Source organism: Miscanthus floridulus, chromosome 4, assembly GCF_019320115.1.
Source record: "Miscanthus floridulus cultivar M001 chromosome 4, ASM1932011v1, whole genome shotgun sequence".
Classification (NCBI taxonomy): Eukaryota; Viridiplantae; Streptophyta; class Magnoliopsida; order Poales; family Poaceae; genus Miscanthus; species Miscanthus floridulus.
Genome location: NC_089583.1, coordinates 64,424,636 through 64,452,562, shown reverse-complemented (window position 1 = coordinate 64,452,562; position 27,927 = coordinate 64,424,636). Strand labels below are relative to the sequence as shown.

Sequence of the window (27,927 nt, the reverse complement as noted above, 5' to 3'; positions counted from 1 at the left end):
CGGAGACACCGTTTCACAACAAAAATAAGGGCACAGTCGGCACTCCCATTTTCCCCCCTCTCACCAATTCCTCCCCGGGGTCCGGGCCGAGCCGCCGTTCCAATCCGGTGGCGTGGCCACCGCTTACGCCGCCTCTCTTGCTTCCGCTCCCGTTCGCGCCCCCGCTCCCACGCTTCGCCGCCTGCTAGCGCTCCAGTTTGATGCTGGTGACCTGATCCCACCGTTGGGTAGGTTCCTGCGCGCGGAAAGAAGAAAGAACTCGTGGTGGGTCCGGGTCCGCAAGACCCTAGGTGTTCGCAGCAGCGAGGATGCCCGGCCTGCCTCTGCCTCAACCGTTAAATCAGTAAGTGGATAAATGGCTCAGGGGAGAGATTACGCGTGGGTCCGCCGCCCGCCGGAAAGAAACTCTGTTTGGGCAGGCAGCGAGAGGTTGTGGCTCAGTGCCTTAGTGAAGTGCATAGCGATGCGTCTTAGTTCGTGTATAACGACCGGTCAGGTAGTGAGAAAGAAACTCTTGTTTGTAGATGGCTAATGTAGGTATAACGACCCGTCACTTTGTTGGTTCTGGATCTTGCCACGCCCGTTTTCTTGACATAGCCACGCTTGTTTTGCACACCGCTCCCTCCATTCCATATAAGACGTTTTGGCTCTTCTAATACATTGCTTTATCTATGTCTAGAGACATAGTGTATATGTATATCTAAGCGCATAGCAAAAACTACGTATCTAGAATAGCCAAAACGTCTTATAATTTGGAATGGAGGGTGTGCTTGAATTACCACCTACAAACTTAAAGAAAATATTTACATAAAGAGGTATACATTGAGCAATTCTCGCCATGCTCGGGTTGCGTTCTGTGTTTTGAAATAGAAATAGGTAGTCCAGCTGCTTTGTGGATGCACAATTATGGACATGTTGTGGTTCTTGTTCTTCAAGTGAGACGGAATGCATTCTGTTGTTATGTGCAAGTTGTGCTTGTATGCAGGAATATTGGACGTGAATATGCTTATCCTGGGTCTACAGGCCAGGCCTTCCGTCAGCAGCTAAGAACTGCATTGTCTCCGGATGAGAAACTTGCTGCTGAAAGAGATTTGGCTCTGTATTGCAAGCCAGTCGAGCTCTACAATATTATTCAACGGCGAGCCGTGAAAAACGTAAATACAATTATGCTCCCTTCTTTCAACACTGTTCACATGACCATGCTTACTCTGCAGTAATTGTAACCATTATGTGCAATTGATTTGAGATACCAATGATGGTTCCCTGAATTTTGCAGCCTCTTTTTATTCAAAGATGCCTTCTTTACAATATACACGCGAGGAGGAAAAAGAGGTTTGAACCTTGAATGGACAGTCGTGCATTTAAATGTTTTCATCCTAAGCATATATTGTTCCATCTTGAGCTTAGCACCTTATTGACAACTAAAGTAAATCTCTATTTTATGTCATATCACGGTTGGTGGGCCCAGCCATGCATGCACAGCAAACAAATTTATGTATTGGGATGATTAGTTTCATTTGCTATTTCCTTGTTGCTATGAGTAAGATTTCCCCTGATGTTTTAGACCAAGGCCATAGCACCCCCTGCATTTATATGCTTAGGTTGCTCTATTTTATAGTCTGTCTCGTAGCCCCCTGAGTCACTCTGCTTAAAGCCATGCAGTTTGGGTTTTTTCCGCATTCTATTTATCAATACAAACTAAGGTTCATGAAATTCATGTATTTTTCTTTAAATTTCATTTGGTACCTGACATAGATTTATGGATTGGGAAAGTTGCAAATTTGCCACTCACTTGACATCCTATTTGGGATTTTCCATTATAAAAACATGAATTACAAAACTGCCACTAAGGCCCATCAAAATCAGTTCAGTTTGCCACTATATCGCGGTCATCCTTTGTGTGTGTGAAAAATAATATAGTGAAATTGTTAAAAACACAGGCATTGGAAATAACAGAAGTGGCCTCATGTTCTCCCTCTGTCGTTGCTTAATGTATCTCCTCCCTCTCAGTCTCTTCAACACCATCGCCCAGATTGAAGCTACTTCTCTGGTGAACCCTGGGAGAGTCCAATGAGCACTAACCAGTCACTCTGCTCTTTTGTGGTCGTGCGTTCTGGCTTTATGCTGCTACCACTTGCCTGCTTCTTCTACTCAATTGGTTACTGCTCGACGCCTCAGCCAGCCGCTGCAGCTACTGGTCTCACTGCTTCATTGTTCACTCGCTGCTGCACCTTATCCCTCATGGTGCACTCATTTTGCAGCGGTAGGCGCATATGCATTGCTGCCAGTGAGCGAACGTGAGGTGACGCATAGGAGACAGCAAGCCAGGGGCCTTGCAGCAGCAAAAAGAGGGGCATTTTGGTCTTATGAACAGTGTTAGTTTGATATGTGAACCAGATGGCAGGTCATATGCAATACAAAGCATTCTCTTTTTTTTCCCAGAACAGGGTGACCCAAATTTCATTACTGCTAAGCAATGAAATTACAAGAAACGGTACAATGATTAACGCGTTCAAAAGTCTCACCAACCCACATTAGCACCCGAAACCAAAATGATGCTGTAAATGGCCTGACGGAATACAGGGCCCAGAACTGAGCAGCACACCCAAACTACCGCGAACACGAAAGCAAAACAATGCCATTACAATCCAACATCCTGGAAAGATGAGACAACTAACAACTGAACATAATCTAAACTGCCACCATCTAGTCTAAAACAGCAGTGCACAGACATGCACTCCAGCATCTTCCAGTTCCCAAGGTGTTCAGATGGCGATGAGGTTAAGCCACCAAACCCTTTGGCCTGTTAGAGCTTGCTCCATGTGTGACCCCTACATATGCTCAATTGGAGGAACTTTAGGGCAATTTGCTTCAAAGCTTCAGGTCCCTCCTCCAAAGCTTATGGGTTTTCCTGCTTCCGGAGACCTGCCCAGTATGATAGGAACGAACATAATGAACATATAATCTCAGTAGGAGATTTGGTTATTTTCTTCTCAAAGCACACATTGTTTCCAGCTCTCAACAGGGCCCAACATACAGAAGCATTGAGCAACATGGAATTCTTTTCCAGTTGGTAAGCACAGAATCACCCAGGACCAGAATTGTTCAAAAGAGCTTGGCCTACAGTTTAACCAAAAGCGTGTGCAATAGGCTACAGATGAATTTAGCTAGAGGGCATTCAAAGAACAAGTGATTAACACTTTCTTTTTCACAATGAAAAGCACAGGATTCATTTCTTTGCTATTTTCATTTAAGAATCTTTTCTCAGTGTACCATTCTGCAAAAGTTAGCAACAAAAGATTTTTAGGGGGTATTTTAGCTTTTGGAATCCATTTTTTATTTGAGCCTATAGTCAGCCTTTGGTGTCCCAGCATAGCAGGTCCCGAGCCCTGGTAAAGGAGGAGGGTTGTGTTAGGCGTGGCGAGCCAATGTAAAAACCTAGCCACTTAAATGGAGATGAAACCCGAAAGAAAATCGTTGGGGCGTAACCCTCTTAGCGACGCGCCATATCGGAACCCGGGTATGGTGTTAAATGGGCAAGGGCCGGGTCGTCACCCCCGTGACGCGCCGTGTCGTGATCTGGGCATGGTGTCAAGTAACCAAGGATCGGGTCGTCGCTTCCTTAGTGGCGCGCTACATCGGCGCCCGGGTGTAGTGAAAAATGAGCAAGGGTCTTTGCATCAGAGTCGACGGGTGCGAAGGGTAAGGAAGCTAGTCGAACCAACTAGGATCCATTTAGGTAGTTGGAATGTAGGGTCACTTACAGGTAAGTTAAGAGAATTAGTTGATACCGCGACTAGGAGGCGTGTAAATATATTATGCGTTCAAGAGACTAAATGGAAGGGTCAGAAGGCGAAGGAGGTGGACAATACAGGTTTCAAGCTTTGGTACACAGGGACAGTTGCGAATAGAAATGGAGTAGGAGTTTTGATTGATAAGAGCCTCAAGAATGGTGTGGTGGGAGTGAGAAGGCAAGGAGATAGGATTATCTTAGTCAAGCTTGTCGTTGGTGATATGGTCTTGAACGTAATTAGTGCGTATGCCCCCCAAGTAGGCCTCGACGAGAGTGCTAAGAGACAGTTCTGGGAAGACTTAGATGGCCTGGTTAGAGCTATACCTAGTAGTGAGAAGCTTTTTATAGGAGGAGATCTTAATGGGCATGTAGGTACTACAAGCGTAGGTTTCGAGGCAGTTCATGGAGGTTTTGGGTATGGTAGTAGGAATCAGGAGGGGGAGGAAGTTCTGGACTTCGCGGTAGCTTTTGACTTGATGATAGCCAACACTTTCTTTAGAAAGAGAGAATCTCATCTAGTGACCTTCAGTAGCGGACAACACTGTAGCCAAATTGACTTTGTCCTCGCAAGAAGAAAGGACAAACGAGCATGCTTGGATTGCAAGGTGATACCAGGGGAGTGTGTTGTTTCTCAACATAAGCTTTTGGTGGCAGATTTTTGTTTTCAGGTGCGTGCCCGTAGGGATAAACAAGCTAAGATTGAAAGAACAAAGTGGTGGAAACTGAAAGGGGAGACGTCAGAGGTATTTAGGGAAAGGGTTATCAAAGAGGGCTCTTGGAAGGAAGAAGACGACATAAACAATATGTGGGACAAGATGGCAACCAACATTCGGAAGGTAGCCTCAGAGGTGTGTGGAGTAACCAAAGGAAGGGGACGCGAGGCTAAAGATACTTGGTGGTGGAACGAGGAAGTCCAAAGGGCTATTAAGGAGAAGAAAGAATGCTATAGACGCTTGTACCATGACAGGAGTGTGGACAACATAGAGAAGTACAAGGTGGCAAAGAAGACTGCAAAGCGAGCTGTAAGTGTGGCAAAGGGTAGAGCGTACGAGGATCTTTACCAACATTTGAGTACGAAGGAAGGAGAGAAGGACATTTATAGGATGGCTAGGGTTCGTGAGAGAAAGACACAGGACTTCAACCAAGTTAAGTGCATTAAGGATGAAAGGGAGCATCTCTTGGTAAAGGAGGATGAGATCCGACATCGATGGCAAGAGTATTTTGACAAATTGTTCAATGGTGAGAATATGGACACAACCTTTCAGTTGGATGACTTTTTTGATGACACCAATAGGCGCTTTGTGCGGAGAATCCAAGAATCTGAGGTCAGAGAGGCGTTGAAAAGGATGAAAGGAGGTAAGGCGATGGGACCGGATGGTATCCCAATCGAGGTGTGGAGATGCCTCAGGGACATAGCTGTAGTATGGTTAACCAAGCTGTTCAACCATATTTTTCGATCGAACAAGATGCCTGATGAGTGGAGGAGAAGTATATTGGTACCGATCTACAAGAATAAAGGAGATATTCAAAGTTGTACAAATTACCGGGGAATTAAGTTGATGAGCCATACTATGAAGCTATGGGAGAGAATTATCGAGCATCGCTTAAGAGCAATAACGCGGGTCTCTATGAACCAATTTGGTTTCATGCCCGGAAGGTCAACCATGGAAGCCATTTTCTTAATAAGACAAGTTATGGAGCGGTATAGGGAGAAGAAGAAGGACCTACATATGGTTTTTATTGACTTGGAGAAGGCTTATGATAAAATACCAAGGAATGTTATGTGGTGGGCTTTGGACAAACATAAAGTCCCAACGAAGTACGTCGGGCTCATTAAGGACATGTACAGCAATGTTGTGACTAGAGTTCGAACAAGCGATGGAGACATGGATGACTTCCCGATTAAGATAGGACTACATCAAGGGTCAGCTTTGAGCCCTTATTTGTTTGCTTTAGTGATGGATGAGGTCACAAGGGACATACAAGGGGACATCCCTTGGTGTATGCTTTTCGCGGACGATGTAGTGCTAGTTGATGAAAGCCGGACAGGAGTGAATCAGAAACTGGAGTTATGGCGGGAGACCTTGGAGTCCAAAGGTTTTAGACTTAGTAGAACTAAAACTGAGTATATGAGATGTGACTTCGGCACTACTACTCGGGAGGAGGAAGATGTTAGTTTGGAAGGTCAAGTAGTGCCTAGGAAGGATACCTTTCGATATTTAGGATCAATGCTACAGAGGGACGGGGATATTGATGAAGATGTTAGCCATAGAATCAAAGCAGGGTGGATGAAGTGGCGGCAAGCGTCTGGTGTCCTATGTGACAAAAGGGTACCACAGAAGCTAAAAGGCAAGTTTTATAGGACGACGATTAGACCTGCTATGTTGTATGGTGCAGAATGTTGGCCTACGAAAAGACGACATATTCAACAGCTAAGTGTCGCGGAAATGCGTATGTTGCGTTGGATTTGCGGTCATACAAGAAGGGATCGAGTTCGGAACGATGATATACGTGAGAGATTAGGGGTAGCACCAATTGAAGAAAAGCTTGTCCAACACCGGTTGAGATGGTTTGGACATGTGCAACGGAGACCTCCAGATGCACCGTTGCGTAGTGGAATCCTAAGTCAGGATAGTAACGTGAAGAGAGGCAGAGGAAGACCGAAGTTGACTTGGGTAGAGGCAATAAAAGGAGACTTGAAAGGATGGAATATACCCAAAGACTTAGCCTTAGATAGGAGTGCTTGAAAGACAGCTATTCACGTGCCTGAACCTTGATTGCTTCTGTTGGGTTTCAACTCTAGCCTACCCCAACTTGTTTGGGACTTAAAGGCTTTGTTGTGTTGTTGTGTTGTTGTAGTCAGAGCTGCACAAATAACTGTACATTGATTTGACAGAGAATTTGCCAGATTTTTCTCAAAGCCATTTTGCTTTGTCAGGCGCATCGCAAGAGAACAGAATGTCTATCAACCTTCTTAACTGAGTTTGTAGGTTCTCATCCAACCACCTTCTAAAAGCTTGATCGTTACTGATCTCATAAGAATCAGGAAATTTTGTCTCTGAAGGATATAGCCCCACACCAGATATCATTCCAGAAATAAGTGGTCTTCCCGTTTCCAAATAATATTTCTTCAAGTTTCCACCTTGCCAAAAGAAGTGTTTTCTAGTTTTATCGACACTCTTAGTGAAGTTTAGGGAGAAGTACATGGACAAGCAGTAAGTTGGCATACTGCTAAGACTGGACTGAATTAAGATAGTTCTTCCGCCTTACAGAACCACACCGACATCCTTCTATTCTCTTAATCATCTTCTCATCAAGTGGTAGCCAGTCCATAGTGTGCAGTTTTGCACAATACAAGGCATTCTAGGTGCAATTCTGTGATTAGGTTTTTTGGATGGCAAACATGTTGCAAATCACCCTATAGATTACTGACTGAAGCTTTGCTTATAACCTGCATATGGCGTACGTAGTGGTATATACTACTCTCTTATCCTAAGGATGGATTTAATCTTCTGGAACCATATGGTTGGAGTAGCAGCCATTCTTGTTATGTGGGAAATCTTTACCTTTTGTTGCTCCGGATGCTCCAGTAGCTAAGGCAAGCAATTTTCCCTGATTTATGCAGTTTTGCTATTCAAGAATAGAACTGTTTTTTTCTCAAACTACGCAAGGGAGCTGCGTGTCATTTCATTAAGGTAGAAGAAAACACGAGTCTGGTAAGAATAAACTGTTCACAATGTCAATTTGGTTTTCAAGCACATATGCTGGTGCAGCAATCCAAACACAATCCTTTTGGTTGTTTTGGTTTGGGGACAAGGTGGAACGGGACGGTTCCATCCCAGTTTTCTAGGATGGAACGATTCCATCTCAACTTTTAGTTATGGTATAGCACTATATGTCTGCAATTCTTTGTAAAGTATAAAAGAAATCGGAATAGCGGATCTGCCAAACAAGAGAAAAACATCTAAATTTATGTCAGGTGGAATTTTTATGATAAAATCGTTTGCACTGTTGAATCACAACCCTGTTTGTTCTAAATATTTTCCTTTGTCTGACTGACTGACTGACTGTATGTATCAATGCAGGATTCAGATAACGATATCACTTTCTAGAAGTACAAATACTGAGTTGCAAGCACATTATATCTTTCCTCTATATGTTCTGTTAGCTAGACCTACTAGTAACCTTTCACTTGAAGGGGTAAGTCTAGCCTTCTTCAGTTTGTGAAGCCAGTGGCAAGTTTTCATGCTTGTCTACCAAATGATCTCATTCTTATCTATTATCCTATTTTGCAGCATTCTCCAATTTATCGATTCAGTCGGGCTCGCTTGCTTACTTCTTTTAGTGAACTTGGAAATGAGGACAACAGTGAAGCCACATTCGTCATTCCTGATGTGAAGAGTTTGTCAACCTCCCGTCCTTGCAACCTTGATATTATCTTTATTAGCTGTGGTACAGTGCACATCCCATATGAGTTCTTTTTTTTTTTCATTTCTCCATCATTAAATTATTTTAATCCAAAAGGGCAAGTCGGACAAAGTAATGGTGAAGATAACTGCTCTGGGAACCATGTGGAAAGTTCTTCTCTCCAGAGTAAGTTTATGTTGACATTTTGAGCAGACATTATGTGATTTCTTTTCCAACAGGATTAACATGTTAACAGGCTCATTTGTTGTGAGTAGTTGTATTTATCTTTATTCATGGCAAGAGGATCTCTAATGCCATCGTGGCTACTTTATGAACATATAGTTTAGAACATGTGTATTTAATCAATTTCTTAAGAATATTTGCTGATGCTTAAGCTGAAAAACTAAGCTGAGATTTGTGTTCCTATTGATTGGATTAATGGCCATCCATGTCGTGCATTTTAACAGTGCTTGAAGGGAAATGCTCCTGGGGTAAAATACCGACTAATTTACTTGCTTCGTCTTTGGAGAGTTGTGTCAATTTAAGTTTGGGACATATTGTGGAGTTGGCATCTAAAGTTACAATGAGACCAAGCTTCTTAGAGGTATGTCAAATTGATTCCCCCCTTGTAGTATTTAAGATTCACATTCCTAAAGGCATCGATTATAATGTCAACTTGCTTGGGATTAAAAGGCTTTGTTGTTGTTTTATGCATGCAGCCAAAATTTCTGGAGCAAGACAGTTGCTTGACATTTTGCTCTCATAAGGTTGATGCTGCGGTAAGGTCTCCTCTATTTGTTACATTCGTGTTTAATATGATTTTGTCCAGGGGTCTCCATGTTTCCCTTATTACTAATGCTACTAATATGTTCTTTGAGTCCAAGATTAGTGTGGCTAACAGGTAAATGCATCGCTTGCAACTGCCAGTCCATTGGATGAATACATTCAAAACATGCTTTACTTCTGCCAGACACTTCAATGCATCACAAGTTCAGAAATTCACCTTTGGGCATACACTGCCACTGAATGCGCTATATCCACTTTTCCATGGAATTGCTGGAAAATGGCTTTAGCGTTCAATTTAAAAAAATGCCCCAAGCTTTTGGCAAAATTATTTCAATTTTATGAGGGGTAATAAACTTGTGAAGGGGGGAATTTATAAGCTTTTAGTTGTTGCTATTCTGCATGTGATCAGATCTATTGTGTCCCACTTTAGAAACCTGTGTTGGGCACTTGAGCTGCTTCTTTCTTTTTGTGGTGCTGGTGGTTGGTTGGAGGTGTAAGGGGGGTTGGCACAGTCAAAGTTATTAAGCTTTATTTGTTGCAGGGTTCATATCAGCTACAACTATGCATGTCCGCACAAGAGGCTGGTGCAAGAGACATGTCTTTGTCTCCGTATAGTAGTTACTCATATAATGATGTCCCACCTTCGTCATTATCAGATATCATAAGGTAACCAATAGCTCATTTTCATAGTTTAACAGATTCTATTTTTTTCTTTATTCTTGTTGTGTGTTTCATCATTATAAAAGTTTCTGACCACAGCTCATTTAATCACCGAATCAGTTTTTCTTTCCCATGACGGGTGAGCCCGGATTTTATTGTTTGAAAAGCAACGAAATTACAGTTGCATCCCATTTGTTCTAACGTTCACACCCCTTTGCGCGCTTAGTGCAGATTTGGCGTTGGGTGGGGGGGGGGGGGGGGGGGGGGGGAGGGGGGTTGGCGCCCTCGCTAGCTAAAATACCATGTTGCAATGTTTCAAAAGTCATCACAAATATCATGTATGTGGTACACATAAAGTTAACTATAGCCACAGCAATTCAGTTTTAAAATCATCCTATATGTCAAGAAACAAAATAGACAAGCAGTTAACCTGGCACTGTTCATCATGTGCTGACAGTGACACTTTATTTTGTAATCTCAAGTTCTCAACATCAAAGATGAATTTCGAACTGAATTGTTGCAGCTACACTTAACTTTAGGTGTACTACATACATGTTTTTGTGATGATTTTATTGAAACATTGCAAATGATATTTTAGCTATAGAGGGTGCCAGCCCCCTTGGGCACCATATGATTTTCCTCTTGCGTAATGCCAAATACTAATGAAATACGGATGACTGCTGCAATCGACCTAAAGCACATAAGGCCCAGCCGACACAGCCCACTGCACCACTATGCACACCCACTGACCCACAGGATACTCAGTTATAAAAGTTTTAGATACAATTCACAAAGAGCTATGCAAAATGACAAGATCTGCCGCACTATGCAGAGTCGCCAGGATAGCTATATCTTCCATGCTTGTGACAACTGCCCTCGACCACTTCAGGCCGCCAAACCTTCTTGGTTTGCCAGCATGATCCATGCCTGCTCCTTGAGTTGGCGTCCTGATGGTAGGGCTTGGCCTCCTGTGTTGGAACTGCAATGCCATTTCCTTCAGTGCTTCAGCACCCTGCTCTAGATGCTGCTGATTCTCCAGATTCTGTGAAACCTGCCCTATATGTAAGGAAGGCACATGGTGAACACAAAATCTCAGTAGGAGATTTTATCCTCTTTTTCTCAAAATAAACATTTTTTTCTGGCTCGCATATAGCCTAACAGACAGCTGCGAAGACAACAATGGCAAGCACAAATTGATCCAAGACCAGAATTGCTCAAATGAGTTTGATTATACATAACAAGGAGGGTTATTCCTTTCATATGATCTAGTGTAGTTTCTAGAACTCTGGCATGCTTTATTGTTTACCCATCTTTATATGGTTTTATGACTACTACATCAAGGGTCAGCTTTGAGCTCTTATTTGTTTGCTTTAGTGATGGATGAGGTCACAAGGGACATACAAGGGGACATCCCTTGGTGTATGCTTTTTGCGGACGATGTAGTGCTAGTTGATGAAAGCCGGACAGGAGTGAATCAGAAACTGGAGTTATGGCGGGAGACTAGACTTTGGAGTCCAAAGGTTTTAGACTTAGTAGAACTAAAACTGAGTATATGAGATGTGACTTCGGCACTACTACTCGGGAGGAGGAAGATGTTAGTTTGGAAGGTCAAGTAGTGCCTAGGAAGGATACCTTTCGATATTTAGGATCAATGCTACAGAGGGACGGGGATATTGATGAAGATGTTAGCCATAGAATCAAAGCAGGGTGGATGAAGTGGCGGCAAGCGTCTGGTGTCCTATGTGACAAAAGGGTACCACAGAAGCTAAAAGGCAAGTTTTATAGGACGACGATTAGACCTGCTATGTTGTATGGTGCAGAATGTTGGCCTACGAAAAGACGACATATTCAACAGCTAAGTGTCGCGGAAATGTGTATGTTGCGTTGGATTTGCGGTCATACAAGAAGGGATCGAGTTCGGAACGATGATATACGTGAGAGATTAGGGGTAGCGCCAATTGAAGAAAAGCTTGTCCAACACCGGTTGAGATGGTTTGGACATGTGCAACGGAGACCTTCAGATGCACCGGTGCGTAGTGGAATCCTAAGTCAGGATAGTAACGTGAAGAGAGGCAGAGGAAGACCGAAGTTGACTTGGGTAGAGGCAATAAAAGGAGACTTGAAAGGATGGAGTATACCCAAAGACTTAGCCTTAGATAGGAGTGCTTGGAAGACAGCTATTCACGTGCCTGAACCTTGATTGCTTCTGTTAGGTTTCAACTCTAGCCTACCCCAACTTGTTTGGGACTTAAAGGCTTTGTTGTTGTTGTTGTTGTTGTTGTTGTATATGGTTTTATGACTCATCTTAGGGCATGTTTGTTTGAGCTGCAACTTTTGGGCTGCTGGCTTTTAGCTTCTGGCTGTTGGCTTTTGTAATAAATTTTAGCTTTTCAGCACACCAAAAGGCAGAAAAGCTTCTCAGAACATGCTTTTCAGCTTTTAGTTCATTTCCTCAAGCCAGCTTTCCAGCTTCTGGCTTCTAGCTGGTAGAAGCTAGCAAAAAGCTGAAACAAACAGCCAAACAGGCCCCCAGTAATGTTTGTGTGCTTCGTCCGTTAAATGTGACTACTGCTAAAGCAAGGCATTTGCTATCCAATGAATATTCACTATCACTAGTGAACTAAATAGTGATTAACTTCCTCTTCTAGTATCATTGAATTGAAAGTTGTGAATTTTGAGTTGAGAGTTATAAATTTGTTCATATTTCAATATTTTTTCTCGAACAATGCAGGAGATTTGCGTGCCATTTAATTAATATAGAAAAAATACAAGGTGAGCTAGATTTAGAAAGAAACCCAGGTCGCTGAAAAAACAACACCACACACACCCACCCTAACCGAAAAGGAGAGGGTGGGGTGGTTCACTGGTTCTATACATGACCAGGATCTGAACAAAAAACTACTCTAGACATTAGGCAATCTGGACCCCAATGATCTTGCAAGCAATTCACTAAGCTTTGATGCTCCAGCCATGCACCACAAACTGCACTCATCTCCTATGGTCTGTGTCAGGGTCCGTTCCCGGGGGGCCGGTTGATGTGGCTGGCTGGGGGCGGCCGGCGGCCGGTGGCCGGCTGGGGCAGGCGGCGGCTAGGGCGGCGGAGTGCGTGAGGGAGAGAGGAGAAGGGCGGCAGCGGCTGGCGAGAGGGAGAGGCGGAGATTAGAGAGCAAAGCTCTATTCCTTGATTAATTGAAATAGTTACATTACCCCTATATTTATTGTCCCTAGCGGACTTGTATTCCAAGAAACTATAAGAAGAGTCCTTATAGATTTGGACTCCTCTTTCTAAAGCAAAACTCTCCTATTTCCTAAACAATCTCAATCTTTTTCCTAAACAATTCTCTACTTATTTTCCTTATTTTTATTCTAGACTTTCCTTTATTCTGAAATCTCCCGGATATCGGGATATTGCGGAGGCGGTGGTGGCCAACCCCCCTGGCCGCGCGCGGTGTGCCCCTGGCGGCGGCCAGGGCTGGGTTTTGGGCCCCCTCTGGCCCACTAAGCTCGACGTGGGGGGGTCTGGATCAGACGTGTGGCAGTCTGAAGGAGTGTATGGATACTAGGCAAAGCTCCTTCAAGCACACAAGTATTCCAGTGCTTCCAAACTTCCCAGGACACGAGAATGATGAGAGAATTTAATCATTTCCACATCTCCTTTGGAACTCCCCTAACAGCTTTCTCCACCAGTTTGAGAAGAGGACATCTGTTGTAGTGGGAACCCACAGCAGATAAAGTGATGATGTGAAGCTTGGTTTGAAAATAACCATTTTGGTATGGATTAAGTGATTCATCTTGTTAAAGGTGATGATGTGAAGCTTCATAATAGCTTTCATGCAGTAGCAATCACTAGATAGGTTTGTAGGTACGTTGCAATGATTTTGTAACCTCACGTAGTGATGCTTCATTAGAAGATAATTTGAAACTAGATAGGTTTGTAGGTACGTTGCTTCATTAGAAGATCTTTCGGGAACCTGCCTGTCGGTGCGGCAACGGATGGAGTTCCTCCTCTGACCTCGCCCAGCTCGCCTGTGCAATCACCCCCCCCCCCCCCCCCCCCCCCCCCTCCTCTGCTATCCCGGAGTTCCATCTTCTGGTAACCCCACCTCCACGACAAAGCACATCTGCAAGACCTCTCCAAGTGTACTCGCGTCGACGTTTCCGTCGGCGCCTGCACAAGTGCTCGAAGCTAGTGGGCGCTTCTTCTCCCCTATTGGCGGGATTGCAGATGACGCCCCCGCCGATGGATGGCCCGGATGCTGAGGAGAATCGGCCCTCGTACCCTCCTTTGGCGCAGGAAGTCCCCCCCTCGGCTGCCGGCGTGGTAGTCCCGTCAGTGACTCCGTCGGCGGCTGGGGGGCCCTCTGCTCTTCCTCTGGCCACGGGCATGGACGGCGTCATGGGCTCGCCGGTGACCCCGGCGGCAGTTGGGGCTGCCCCCATGCTTTCTGCCCAGGCAGACTTCATCAACAAGCTGGCCCGGCGTGCTGTCGGTCTGCTTCCTGTCCCCCGAACTAATAAGAGGAAGGGCAGGTCACGCCCGCCTGGGGAAGCTTTGCGGCAGAGCCGGCGGCTTGCTGGGAAAAAGGTGGAATTTGGCCCTGAAGACTTGGAGAGAAGAATGAAGAAGAAGGCAATGCAAGCTGTGGATATTCTTACCGAGCAGGAAGGCATTGATCAGCAGGCTCTGGACGACTACGCAAGGCTGTTCGGTCAGGCCCTTTCTGATTCACATATTCGTGCCTTAACTGCTTTATTCAACTGGTCTCTTCCTGCTGATTTTGGCCCTGGTAATGAGGGGATTGAGCTTCTAGCTGATTAGTGAGAGGTCTCTAGAGATTTGTGGTCGTATTTTTGTTTGTCATTAATGGATCCAACTAAAATTCTTATCTGGAACGTGAGGAGCCTTAATTCTTCAGCCAGGCAAGACTCGGTTCGTACCATTGTCGATTCAGCTCGTCCAGACATTGTCTGCATTCAGGAGACTAAAATGGTGGAAGTAACGAGGACGCTTCTGTCGGCATTTGGCTCTGATTTCTCTGAGTTCATTGAGGTCCCTTCGGCTGGTGCTAGTGGAGGTATTTTGGTAACTTGGCGACGACATATTGGAGTTTCTGGAGGTCAACGTGTCGATAATCACAGCGTGACCATACAATTCTCTTCAGCTGAGGGGCAACCTTGGTGGCTTACTTGCGTTTATGGACCACAAGGAAATGAGGAGAAGATACAATTTCTGCAGGAACTTCGTAATATCAGAGCTGACTGCCCAGGGCCATGGGTTGTAGCTGGGGATTTCAATCTGATATATAAGGATGAGGACAAAAACAATGCCAATTATAACAGGGCCTCGATGGGTCGTTTCAGACGCTTTATAAATGATCTTGCTCTTAAGGAAACCCCGCATGGTCACAAATTTATGTGGTCAAACCAACAGCTCTCTCCTACTCTAGTCAGGCTGGATAGGGTCCTTTGTTCAGTAGATTGGGAGGAAAAATTCCCTAATTGTTTATTGCAGAGTATGGCTTCCAATGACTCAGATCACTGCCCTCTCTTGCTTGAGGGGTTCCAGGAGGCAACATGGTTGGTCGCCGAAGATTTCATTTTGAAGCCTTTTGGCCGAAGCTTGAGGGGTTCCAGGAGGCAGTTTCAGTAGCATGGAATTCTGTTCCAGCTGGGCCATGCCCATTCATTTCTCTGGACCGCAAATTTAAGGAAGTCTCTAAAGGGTTGCAAAGCTGGAATGACAAGAAAATCGGGCATATAAATTCCCAACTTATCCTTTTTTTTTCGAAAACGCAGGAGAGCTGCACATCATTATATTAAGAAAGAAAGGGACTAGAGCCCTACAAGGCTACAACACACACCACACACAACCCCACACAAATAACATTCGCGCCTGACAAGGACAAAAGGCGACCAAACACTATCACTAAGCTAACTACCAAAGAGAGGGGTTGTCAAGGAGGACAGACCCTTGGCTTCTGCTACACTCCACAACCGGCGCTCTTCTCTAGCAAGGGAGAGAGCTCGTCCAAGGTTGGGGGTAATTCCATAAAAAACGCAACGATTCCGGTGATTCCAAAGAGTCCAAGCACCAAGCACAATAAGAGAGTTGAGACCTTTTTTGCATTAATCCACTTGTTGCTCGAATAGCCTTTTCCCACCATATATCAAAGGAAGAATCAGAAGGCTGTGGTGACAAGGAGTGTAGGCCGACCTGTCTCAAAAGGAGATACCAAAATTGTCTAGCAAAGACACAGGAGACTAGGAGGTGGTTGATAGTCTCATCCTCCTGATCACAGAGAGGGCACTGCACAGGATGAGGCAGCCCACGACACGCAAGGCGATCTGCTGTCCAGCACCGATTGTGGGCCACCAACCAAAGAAAAAAACGACATTTGGGCGGTGCCCAGGTTCTCCAAATCCTCTCGTATGGACCAAACTCAGTAGATCCCTGGAAGAAACCCTCATAGGCAGACTTGGCTGAGTATTTCCCACTAGCAGAGAAACGCCATATGTGGACATCTTCAACATCAGGCTCTAACTCAAAATTGTACAGCAATTCCCAGAGATGGAGGAAGTCGACAATAACACCTACAGTGCGGGCTCCCTTAATATCCAAAACCCAGCTGCGACCAGTAAGAGCTTCCTGTACCGTACGTTGCTTCACCCTTCTCTTCGGGATGGCTTCGAGTAGTCTCGGTGCAAGGTCAGTGATACCCTTTATGATTGGGTTCTGGATAGTAAATAAATGCAGAGTTGAAGAAGCTCTTACTAATCGTGCTTGGGTTCTGGATATCCGAGGTATCATGACAGTGGAAGTAACGGTGGAGTTCCTCAATCTCTGGGATCTCCTTTATGATTTTCAGTTACAGCTGGAGGTTGAAGACGCTCACATTTGGCGTCTTTCTTCTAGTGGTCAGTATTCGACCAAGTCAGCATATGAGGGTTTTTTCATAGGATCCACTCTTTTTGGCCCATATGAGAGAATGTGGAAATCTTGGGCTCCACCCAAGTGTCATTTCTTCATGTGGCTGGTCGCACATGACAGGTGTTGGACGGTTGATCGGCTTGCAAGGCGGGGGCTGCCACATCCGGCAAAGTGCCCCCTCTGTGATTTTTTTTGAAACAAAAGGCAGGAGCTTTGCCGCTCAATTAAGCTGAAAGAATATTATGTACAAGAAGGTGAGCCGGACGAGATGCCAGAAAGGCACCCGAAGGGCTAACCACCCCACGCGACGCAGCTGAGCACAAACACGACACACTGCCATGGGTCATCATTGCCGAGCATGGAAGCCAAGCTGCCAGCAGCTCTGACTTCCCATGGCAGGCCACCCACTAGTCATCCCCTGACAGGTCTGAAGCTAATGGCCGCCACCGGTCATCGTTGCCAAGCTCAAACACCGAAGAACAGCTCCGACTTCCAAACGCAAACCATCGCCCCGCATCGAAACCGCGACAATAATCCAAATGCGACGTCTTCAGGAAGGGAGTGACGCCAATGGCGTCATCGTCGCACGTCCAAAGTGCACTGAGTTTTCACCCTTGGAAGACATGCTAGTGGGGAAATATGACACCCCCAACAGGGAAGCGGTGCCCAACGGCGTCGCCGTCGCCAAGGCTTTCGCCCAAGAACCCTCTAGCACACTCGCCGGGTTGCGAAGCCGGACCTGTGCCAGCCTTCACCGCCATCGCCGTTGTCCCGGCGACCCACGGAAGCCCCTTAAGAGGGGCATCGACGCGCCTACTGCACATAGCAGCCGCACAGCTGCGTCGGCCACCACCCCCGCACGCCGAGGCCGCATTTGACCAACGTCGTCGGCTCTGGCACCTGCCGATGTCGCTGCCGTCATCACCACCAGTGTGTCCCACCATGTCGGGCTCCGCCCCATGTCCTGGGGCCGCCGAATCCGGACGCCAGGCCCCAAATCCGGCACCCCCTGCCGACGCCGACGCCTCTGTCTTGACCATAGCTACAGACACCGTTCGCCTTGGCCGCTAGACCGGCCGCCGCGGGCAGGCTGGCCGGCAGAGGCCGCTGCCCCGGGCACAGCCAGCCCCTGAGCCGCAGCAGCCAAGGCCATGAGGGGAGGGACGGTAGAGAAGAAAGCACCGCCCCCCAGCGCATGCATGGGCCCCGACCACTGCAACCGCTGTCGGCCGCCAAGACAGATCCGGCAGCCTGGGGTCCGGATCTGGCCCCCCGGGCACCGGATCTGGCCGACTGGGCCCCGGACCGGCGGCCTCAGCCAGCGCCGCCGCCGCCATCAAGAGAGGAGAAGGGGAACGCGCGGAGAAGAAGACCTCGCCGCCGTCCCCTGCGCCTGCACGGACACCAACCGGCGCTGCAGCAGCCGCGGCAGCCAGCTCGTCAACCTCCACTCCGGTCGCGCGGGGCCGGACCGCCGGCCTGCTGCAGGTGCGCCGCCAATACGAGGAGGGAGAGCCTCGCCGCCACCATCACAGCCGGCCGGGTGGCCATGCCGGTAGCCAGCTCCGGCGGCGGCGCGGCAGGCGAGTAGGAGAGGGGTGAGAGGGAGGTGGCGCGGCAGGGGCCGCCCGAGTCGCCCCGCGTGGGGGAGCGACGCGGGCGTCAGTGGGGGGGTCTGTTCTCTCTTGCGTTTCTGAGTGGGTCTGTTTGCCCCCTCTGTGATGAAGAGGAGGAAACCGTAAACCATCTTCTGGTTTCTTGTGTCTTTGCTCGGCAATTTTGGTTCTATTTGCTCCAGCACTTTGGGATCCAACAATTCTGTCCACAGCCTTCAGATTTGTCTTTTGATGTGTGGTGGGAAAATTCAAGCAATGCTACTGTTGGGTTAACAAGGAAGGGGTTCAACTCTCTTGTGATCTTAGGAGCTTGGACCTTGTGGAACCACTGAAATAGGTGTGTTTTTGACGGAGCTACTCCTAGCTTGGGTGGTGTTTTGGGTTTTGCTCTAGAAGAGAGTCGGCTTTGGGCTGTGGCGGGGCTTGGGGGCTATCTTTCTTGGCTTCCCAGCCTGCCTCTCTCCCTATAGCCCTGTAGTCTGGAGGACGTCTAGTCTTGGTCGCCTCTTTGTTTCCACATGCGCGTTTTTACTTTTATTTTGGAGTGGTGTGGTGTGTGTTGTAATTGGGGTCCCCCCCCCCCCCCCCCCTTTTCTTCTTAATATAATGAAGCGCAGTTCTCCTGCGTTTTCGATTATAATTTGATTAGTATTTTGTTCATCCCTTACCCTTTTGCTTCAGGAAATTCTTTGCTATTTCTATGCGATTGAAGTTAACATCAATATATTTTGTTTTGCACAGGTTAAGATCTGGGAATGTACTTTTTAATTACAAGTACTACAACAATATGATGCAAGAGACTGAAGGTTGTCTCTCCTGTTTCTAGGTTCTGCACATTTTCTTTATTGCATTTTCTTGTGTAAATGTTTTTAAGTGAAGCAGTAAACATCAATAAGATGGTAAAGCACTTTTCTGTGTTATCATTTGTTTGTTAGAACAAAAGCTATCAACTTCTGGTTGATGATGATTGTTTTGTTGTTTTGTCGAATCACTTATATTGTGGCTACATGCTAAGAACTACAGAGAGATATTTTACTTTGGTATTGGTATGTATTAATGCAGAAGACAACAAACTAGTTTAAATTCTTGAGAGTATAACACAGATCTCTAATTAACTAACAACAACAACAACAACAGCAAAGCCTTTAAGTCCCAAACAAGTTGGGGGAGGCTAGAGTTGAAACCCAGCAGAAGCAATCAAGGTTTAGGCACATGAATAGCTATTTTTCAAGCACTCCTATCTAAGGCTAAGTCTTTGGGTATATTCCATCCTTTCAAGTCTCCCTTTATTGCCTCTACTCAAGTCAATTTCGGTCGTCCTCTGTCTCTCTTCACGTTACTATCCTGGCTTAGGATTCCACTACGCACCGGTGTCTCTGGAGGTCTCTGTTGGATATGTCCAAACCATCTCAACCGGTGTTGGACAAGATTTTCTTCAATTGGTGCTACCCATAATCTATCACGTATATCATCGTTCCGAACTCGATCCCTTCTTGTATGACCGCAAATCCAACGCAACATACGCATTTCCGTGACATTTATCTGTTGAACATGTCGTCTTTTCGTAGGCTAACATTCTGCACCATACAACATAGCAGGTCTAATCGGCGTCCTATAAAACTTGCCTTTTAGCTTCTGTGGTACCCTTTTGTCATCTTTTCGTAGGCATACGCATTTCCGCGACACTTATCTGTTGAACATGTCGTCTTTTCGTAGGCTAACATTCTACACTATACAACATAGCAGGTCTAATCGCCGTCCTATAAAACTTGTCTTTTAGCTTCTGTGGCACCATACAACATAGCAGGTCTAATTAACTAACTTATTATGTTTTTTTCAAAATTAAGTCATTTATTATCACTTCTATAAACTTAAAAATCAAATGGTTTTATTATCTTCTTAGAAACAATCATTGCACAAGTAATGCAGGCATGTCAGATTAAAAAAATGCAAAAGTATGACTTTGATCACAAAAATAGAATATGTAGCTTTAAGTGGAATTGAATTGGGAGCGGGGAAGTCATTCATTTATAAGAAGAAATATTATGAATGGCAGACATCAACTGTTTCTTTAGTTCTTTGTGCCAGATAGGAAAATCAAGCATTTGCTAGAATGGGTGATAGTAAATATGAGTGGTTCCTTTGATGATAATGTCTAACGTGTGACTTAGCCCTTCATGGCTAAACATATGCATTTTTCAACTTTTTGTTAAATGCTGATCATGGCCAAGATTCAGAAGTAGATACTTTACAGTCGCCTATTGCTGAGATAATTTCCTATTGCTTCTCATTCGTTACTCTTATTTTTAGCTGTTCCTTATTTGATTCATTTATGTATTCTTACCAGTCACTGAAGATTTCTCTTGCCCATTTTGCTATGTACGATGTGGAAGCTTCAAGGTTTGAAAGCAAAGTTTCTTTTATACAATATTTGCACATATGTCATTGCTTGCTGCAATGTGCTGGTCATAAGGATTATGCACATTCTTGCTTGCTATGTTTATGACAAAAGCACACAATCTTTTTTTTTCTTGAACACACAGGAGAAAGCACACATCCTTTTATTACTTCACACTGCACAATTGGTTTATCCCATATCGTAGTGAGCCCGTTAGATTTTTTATTCTTTTTTCTTTCTTAATTCACTTGACTCTTAAGTCACATCTAATATAATTGTTTTGGTCATACTAGGGTCTGGGATGCCATTTAAACTCATCGCATGACCTATTCCACTATGAGTTTTGGGTTGGTAAACCGAAATCTCCATTACAAAGTCGTCTTCAATCCTCATAGTTTGATAAGTATTATAATTTTATGTTACAGATATCTGAAGAGTACCAGGTTGTTAATGTTAGTCTGAGGGCCGATGCTTGGAGAACCGAGGTAAATTTACGACAGTTATAAAGTTTAAGCTGTTTTTCAGATTCAATTTCTGTGTGGTATATGGAGTTGTAGTTGATGAATTTAGTACTTCACATGTGTTTAACTTAATATGCCCCTCAGTGTTCTTCTAAAGGTTTGTTTAAATGGGGCTCCAACTTAGTTAGGCAAATGAAGGGCATTGCATGTTTCCTTATTCGAGCATGACTCCCTGCTTTGTGATTTCCTTTCTTTGTTGAGTACAGAAGCCAAGGATGAAAGAGCATTGGCTATTCTATATCTCCCATAACATTGTGTACCTCAATTGTTTTTCTGTGGATAATGTTTTACATGCTTAGCAATGCATGGTGACTATTGCTTTAAATGGAAGCACTCTTAACTGTATTTAATAACTAATGATCCTAATTGGCAGCTTATTGCTGAGGGCGTTGATCCGAGGCATCAAACGTTTTCTTACCGGTATGCTCATTCTGCATTGCTTTCTGAACATCACCACTCTTTGTTTTGGTTACCTAACCTAATTCTGTTACATCAGCTCAAGGTTTAAAAAGCGTAGACGATCAAAGACCACAACTGAGAAAATCAGGCATGTACATTCACATATTATGGAATCAGGGTCACCTGAAGATGCCCAGGGAGGATCTGAGGACAACTGTGTGCAAGGGGAGAATGGTACATTGTCATCACACGGTCACTTTAATTGGTACATGTATTCTTATCATTATAAAAAAAGGGACCACATAAAAACACTTCTTTCTGTTACAAGTTTTTTTTTTGTTTAAAAAAATAACTCTGTTCTTTCTCCTGTATATTGGTTGAATATGTCCACTCTCATGGAAAGGATGCAAATTATTAACCATTTGTGTTGTCTCCTTTCTTAATTCAGTTTGATAGTTCTTTGTTGTACAATATCACATTGTGCTTAGAGCCTTTTTGAATATTTGTTGCACCTCGTTCAGCCTTCTTGGTGCTGTAAAAGTTGAACGTCTACTGTATGAACTGGCTGTTTCTGATTTGCAGTTATCATCGATTTGCATGCTGAGAAAATCTGCATTGTTGGCCTGCTGTAACATTTGTCTGGGACTCTGGGCCCTATTCCCTTTGTTGCCTACTTTTCCTGACCCAGATGGTAATTTTTTCAGGGACTTCTGTAGCAAATGCTTCGATTGATCCTGCTCAATCTTTACATGGCAGCAATCTTTCACCACCAACAGTACTACAGTTTGGGAAGACGAGGAAGCTATCTGAGCGAGCTGACCCTAGAAAGTAGTCCTTTGTACATTCTTGATACCATGTTACTCGTCATGATATTGTTCCTTATGATACTACAATTGGAATGTGGTTAATTTATTGTTTGCTTTGTGTTATCTTGCAGTCGGCAACTCCTGCAAAAACGGCAGTTCTTCCATTCTCACAGAGCACAGGTGAATGAAAATTATTACTCTTTTCATCTATCTTTGTTTGCGCACTTGTGGCAGAACCAGGGCACGTTTATGTGCTCAGTTAGGTTAATTGATTAAACTATTTTTCTACGAAACAAAAATGATAATGCATTTTTATGTTTGTGGTAGTTTCATTAGTCCTTAACACCCATCATGTAAAAAAAAAACTCGAGCTGCGGGGGGTAACGCAACCCCCGGGCATCATCAAGAAGAAGACCTCACACAGGTCGAGAAAACCCCCGAACCCCTACCCCACCCATACACAGCGGCACTGTAGCCCATGTGAGAACAACCACGACCAAGGCTGGACCTTAGACCTGTGCTTTGGTGTGGGACAGATGAGAAGATTTTTTTAACCCTAGCCTGAAAATTCACTCCCACGGGGAGTCGAACCAGGATCTGAGGAGTGCTACTCAAGTCATCCTAACCAACCCAGCTAGAGGCTCTTTCACTTAACACCCATCATGTAATTCCTATGCATAGTATATAACATACTGAGTCTGTCATGAAAAATATTAGCTAAGGACTAATTAAATTTGGAATTTGGTCTTCCATGAAACTTCAAACTGCATGGAAATAAAGTGACAGTGATCTAGCTGGGAGGCATGCAGAAATATTTGGACAGTGTGATCCTCCGTTCCAGTCCTCTGTTTCTCACATGTTATTTGTTTTGATGGTGCTCTAATGTCTCATTTTTCCGAAATGCATTGTTAATTAAATCATGCAAAGTTATAGTTAAGTGATCTGTTTGTCATGTGATGTTATTTTATTATGATGGCTAATAACATGGGAAACAAGCTACACAAATTTATTTAGTAGTAGATTTTCCAAAATGAAAGCTGCCAAACACTTTTTCGTTAGATTCTTCTCACTGTTGTACACATATGGTATGCCTTCATTGGAAGTCTTGCCTGATTGTATCATTATAATTTATTGTAGCCAATGGCACTAGAACAAGTGTTCTCAGACCGTGATAGTGAAGATGAAGTTGATGATGATATTGCTGACTTTGAGGATAGAAGAGTAAGATATGACATTGTTATCGCTGAAACATTGAATCTATGCATGTTTTTACATCCACTTGAGCTCGAGTCATTTCTGCCTATCTGTTCAATTATTGTGAATTTTAACTTTGCCGACTACATGCAGATGCTTGATGATTTTGTTGATGTTACAAAAGATGAAAAACTTATTATGCATATGTGGAATTCATTTGTTCGAAAACAAAGGTTAGTCCTATCGACAAATTCCCATTATTTTGACTATCATAATAGGCAGGTGTGATTGATTCTGCTGTTACTATTTATAGTTAGTTCGTGCAGATAAGCATCTTGGTGAACAAACTACAATTTTCTCACTTATGTTCAGTTTTAGCCATTTCCGTATGGAGCAGCAGTTACTGAAAGCAATGGAATTGCATGGTAAAAACTAGATTGATTATGGAGACATGGAGTACGTGTACATATATTGGCAAGGATGATCTAGGGTTGGTTTATAGAAGTATCACCACCGTTGGATATCCTTGCCTATCAAGATTAGAAACCAATCTATAGAAAACCATAATGGGCTCAAGGCCCAGGCGCAGCCACTAGACACGACCAATAAGGCCTGACCGACTATGTGTCTAAACCCCCCGGGAGTCGATACTGCAGACAGGCTGGATCAGAACTCTTTGAAGACCGTCGATGGCAACCCTTTGGTGAAGATGTCAGCAAACTAGGATCGGGACATGTAGAACACAGACAACACCAATAGAACGTGTTCCTGAACAAAGTGAAGATCAATCTCAATATGTTTGGTGCGTTGATGTTGAACTGGGTTGGAGGACATGTAGATGTAGACGACGCTAATGTTGTCACAATACACCAGGGTGGCACGGTGAGGCGGGGAGTGGAGCTCACACAAAAGCTGGCGTTTGGAGGACCGGGAGATGAGACTATCCTTGATAAAAACTGCACAGCCTGAGGTGGACTTGCGAGTGTCAGGACAACCAGCCCAGTCGATGTCGGAGTAAACTACCAGATCAATCTATGCTGAAGGCCGCAAGAGAAGCCTGTGATGGAGAGTATCGTAGATGTACCTCAGAATGCGCTTGAAAGTTGCAAGATGAGGGTCCCTTGGATCGTGCATACGCATGCAGACTTGTTGAACAGCGTAGGAGATGCCCGGTTTGGTGAAGGTGAGATACTGTAGAGCACATGCCAAACTCCGTAAGTCTGTAGTGTCACTGACTGGAGCACTGTCTGTAGCCGACATCTTGGCACAGGTGTCAACGGGCATAGAACACAGCTTGTAATCAACCATGATGGTCAAGTATCCAAGCATGTACTGACGCTACGAGAGAAACAAACGGTTAGCACGGCGATGAACCTGCATCCCGAGAAAGCGATGGAGTTCACCCATGTCCTTCATAGGGAACTCTTGCTGCAAGGCAGTGATGGTGTGGTGCAACAAAGCAGCTGATGATGCAGTGAGGACAATGTCGTCAACATAGAGCAGCAGGTATATGATGTCATCTCCTCGGCGAAACATGAAGAGCGACGTGCCTGACTTGGCCTCCACAAACCCAGGGGAGATAAGGTAGGCGACAAACCATCTATAACACGCACAGGGAGCCGGTTTCAGATCATATAGCGAGCGGTTGAGGTTGTCTGGATGCACTGCATCCTCGAACCTAGAAGGCTGAACACAGTAGACCGTCCGGCCGTGCTGGAAGCATTCTTGACGTGTAGCTGGTGGATGGGCCAATTGTGAGAGTGCTAGAGAGAGCACCATCCGCACGGATGGCCGGCTTCACGACGAGGCTGAAGGTCTTGGTGAAGTCCACACATGGGCATTGAGTGAACTCGCGAAGTGCCCAGCGAGTTTTTTAGTGCTCGAGGGAGCCGTCAACACGGAACTTGTTGAAGATCCACTTGTCGGAGACCATGTTAGCATGCGAAGGATGCGGCACGAGATCCCAAGTGTCGTTTTGCAGGAGGGCAGCGTGTTTGTCCTTCATGGTGGCGCGCTAATTGGGATCGGCAAGCGCAACACGATAGGTCTTCGACGTCCAGGAGAGGGGCGTTGTATGGTACAAGGTTGGCACCAGGAAACCATGCTTCGCCCTAGTGGCCATGGGGTGTTGGTTCTTCGCTGGCGGAATGGCCATCGCGCCCTTGGGCAGGGTCGCCGATGGTGCAGACATAGGGGAGGCCAGTGATGGTGCAGCCACTGTAGGCACAACCAGGCGCCGAGAGTACACCTTGTGTAAGGTACGGACCGGTGAGGGGAGAGCCGGTGCCGGGGTAGCTGCCGTGGCCGTGGGTGCTGGTGAAGGACAACTAGCCGCATTTGGCTGGAGTGGCGAGGAGGGGCCGCACATGGCAATGCAATCGGGTCTATAGAGACAACTGCCGCATGGCAGTGCCGACGTCAAAGGGACAGATGTGTCCCCTATAGGTGTTGGCATGGGAGCTGCCAATGGACGTGACGGTGGGAACGAACTTGCAAGCAACAAATAGTGTGATAGGCATATGGGCACCGACATAGGGTTAGAGAATCCTCCAAAAACTTGAATTTCATGGGGGAAGGTTTGTTGGGCTGCTCGGCAAAAGGAAAAGAGGTCTCGTCAAAGATCACATGGCATGATATGATCTTATTGGAGACGGTGTCAAGACAGTGGTATCCCTTGTGATGAGCGGAATAGCCAAGGAAGACAGACAAGGAGGAGCAAGGAGTGAGTTTGTGGGTAGCTGTGGCAGACAGGTTGGGATAACATTTGCAACCGAAAACGCGTAGATGATCAGGGCTGCCATAGAGCGCCTGATTGGGGGTGGAGGATCGTAGCGTTTTGGTGGGCAATATGTTGACAAGTAGTAGTGGTGAGCGCCTCTACCCTGTAAGTTGGGGGCATGCTAGCTTCGAAAAGGAGAGAGCGGGTGACATTGTTGAGAGAGCAAATGGCACACTCAGCCTTCCCATTCTGAGCCAAGATGTAGGGACACGGCATGCGAATGTGGATTCCATGGGTGAGGAAGAAGGTGCGGGCGCTGGAGTTAGCAAACTCACGACCATTGTTGCATTGAAAAATTTTGATCGTGGCGCCGAACTGTGTGGAAATGAAGGCAAAGAAATTAGACAAAGTATCAAAAGTGTTAGATCTCAGGGACAAAGGAAATGTCTAGAGGTAGTGAGGCATATCATCGAGAGTCACCGAGTAGTGTTTATAAGCAAACACTATGAACCGGGGAAGTCCAGAGGGCATAATGCACTAAATCAAATACATGGGAAGCATGGGCGCCCACGCTGACAAGCATGACACAATGAATCTCTAAAGGTCTTATTTCAAGCCACTAAATTTAGGTTGGGTCTCGAGACCAAGGTGTCCGAGACAATGATTCCACAATGTCGAGGAATCGGTGAAATAGGGAGCAGCCGCAATAGGATGATCAGATTTTCGATTCAAATTTGTCAAATTCTGAGCACCAAAACATTAAGGGCATGTATGTTTTCATAGGAATATTGGAAAATGTGTTTTAGAAGGGCGGGCCTGGTGCAAGCGGTAGAGTCTTACCGCCTGTGACCGGAAGGTCCCGGGTTCGAGTCGCGGTCTCCTCGCATTGCACAGGCGAGGGTAAGGCTTGCCACTGACACCTTTCCCCAGACCCCGCACAGAGCGGGAGCTCTCTGCACTGGGTACGCCCTTTATTGGAAAATGTGTTTTAGTTTGAGATGTTTTAGATATAGCGTTGTAGATATAAGATTAGACATTTCTTTCATACCTTTATAATTAGTTATGTTTCTGTGTTAAGCATGCTTTTTTTGTCATGCTTTGTTGTTTTCAGTCCTATCTAGACAAACTAGCCATGTTATTTGATCGTTGTACTAATTGTTTAGAAAATCAAATTGCAGAGTGCTAGCGGATGGTCATATACCTTGGGCCTGTGAGGCATTCTCTCAGTTGCATGGACGACAGCTTGTACAGAATCCTGCTCAATTGTGGTAAATGGATGATTTGGAAGTCCATTAGTCAAAAAAAATTTACTACCGTGTATTGTTATTTATTTGATTACAATTTGTTTTCTTAATGAATAGGGGTTGGCGTTTCTTCATGATGAAACTTTGGAATCACAACATTTTAGATGCCCGCACCATGAACACGTGCAACACAATCCTTCAAAGTTTCCAAGAAGAACGCACAGGCCTAAAGTAATTTTGATGCTTCGAACGAAAGATTTAAGGGAAGAAGATTTTATAGTTTCCAAGAAGAAAGCATAGAATTGAAATAACTTTTTAACGATCATTTCATTTAAAACTGTTGTCAATTGTATTAATTGTTGTTGAAAAGAGACGTAGCAGGTTTAATTTCCAAACGGTAATATTCTGGATAATACTTGAATTTGATGAATATTCAATGTTATTTCATTTAGAGTT

The 27,927-nt window shown here is 45.1% G+C and overlaps 1 protein-coding gene and 1 pseudogene across 3 annotated transcripts; one reads left to right on the top strand and one right to left on the bottom strand.

Moving 5' to 3' along the window:
* LOC136549745 (polycomb group protein EMF2B-like) lies at positions 1-27,927 on the top strand. 3 transcript variants are annotated; one of them, XM_066541150.1, is made up of 21 exons: positions 4-343; positions 986-1,154; positions 1,277-1,332; positions 7,879-7,993; positions 8,089-8,245; positions 8,318-8,386; positions 8,668-8,804; positions 8,920-8,979; positions 9,528-9,652; positions 18,932-18,996; positions 20,538-20,590; positions 20,882-20,935; positions 21,014-21,073; positions 21,483-21,529; positions 21,606-21,742; positions 22,213-22,336; positions 22,446-22,494; positions 23,452-23,535; positions 23,662-23,741; positions 27,406-27,495; positions 27,589-27,927. In XM_066541150.1, exons 1-21 carry the CDS (start codon positions 309-311, stop codon positions 27,704-27,706), a joined length of 1,884 nt encoding a protein of 627 aa, XP_066397247.1. In that variant the 5' UTR covers positions 4-308; the 3' UTR covers positions 27,707-27,927. The 3 variants fall into 3 exon arrangements, 2 of the variants coding, with proteins under 2 accessions (XP_066397246.1, XP_066397247.1); XM_066541149.1 differs by having other exon boundaries at positions 3-343; positions 8,089-8,386; XR_010782033.1 differs by lacking the exons at positions 23,662-23,741; positions 27,406-27,495; positions 27,589-27,927 and having other exon boundaries at positions 1-343; positions 8,089-8,386; positions 22,213-22,346; positions 23,452-23,531.
* On the bottom strand, positions 15,515-17,614 carry LOC136550651 (uncharacterized; annotated as a pseudogene).

Coding starts and splice junctions, on each gene's coding strand:
- LOC136549745 (XM_066541149.1), top strand. CDS start 309: ATGCCCGGCCTGCCTCTGCCTCAACCGTTAAATCA. Junction 22,337..22,445: donor GAGCGAGCTGACCCTAGAAA/GTAGTCCTTTGT, acceptor GTTATCTTGCAG/TCGGCAACTCCTGCAAAAAC. Junction 22,495..23,451: donor TCCATTCTCACAGAGCACAG/GTGAATGAAAAT, acceptor AATTTATTGTAG/CCAATGGCACTAGAACAAGT.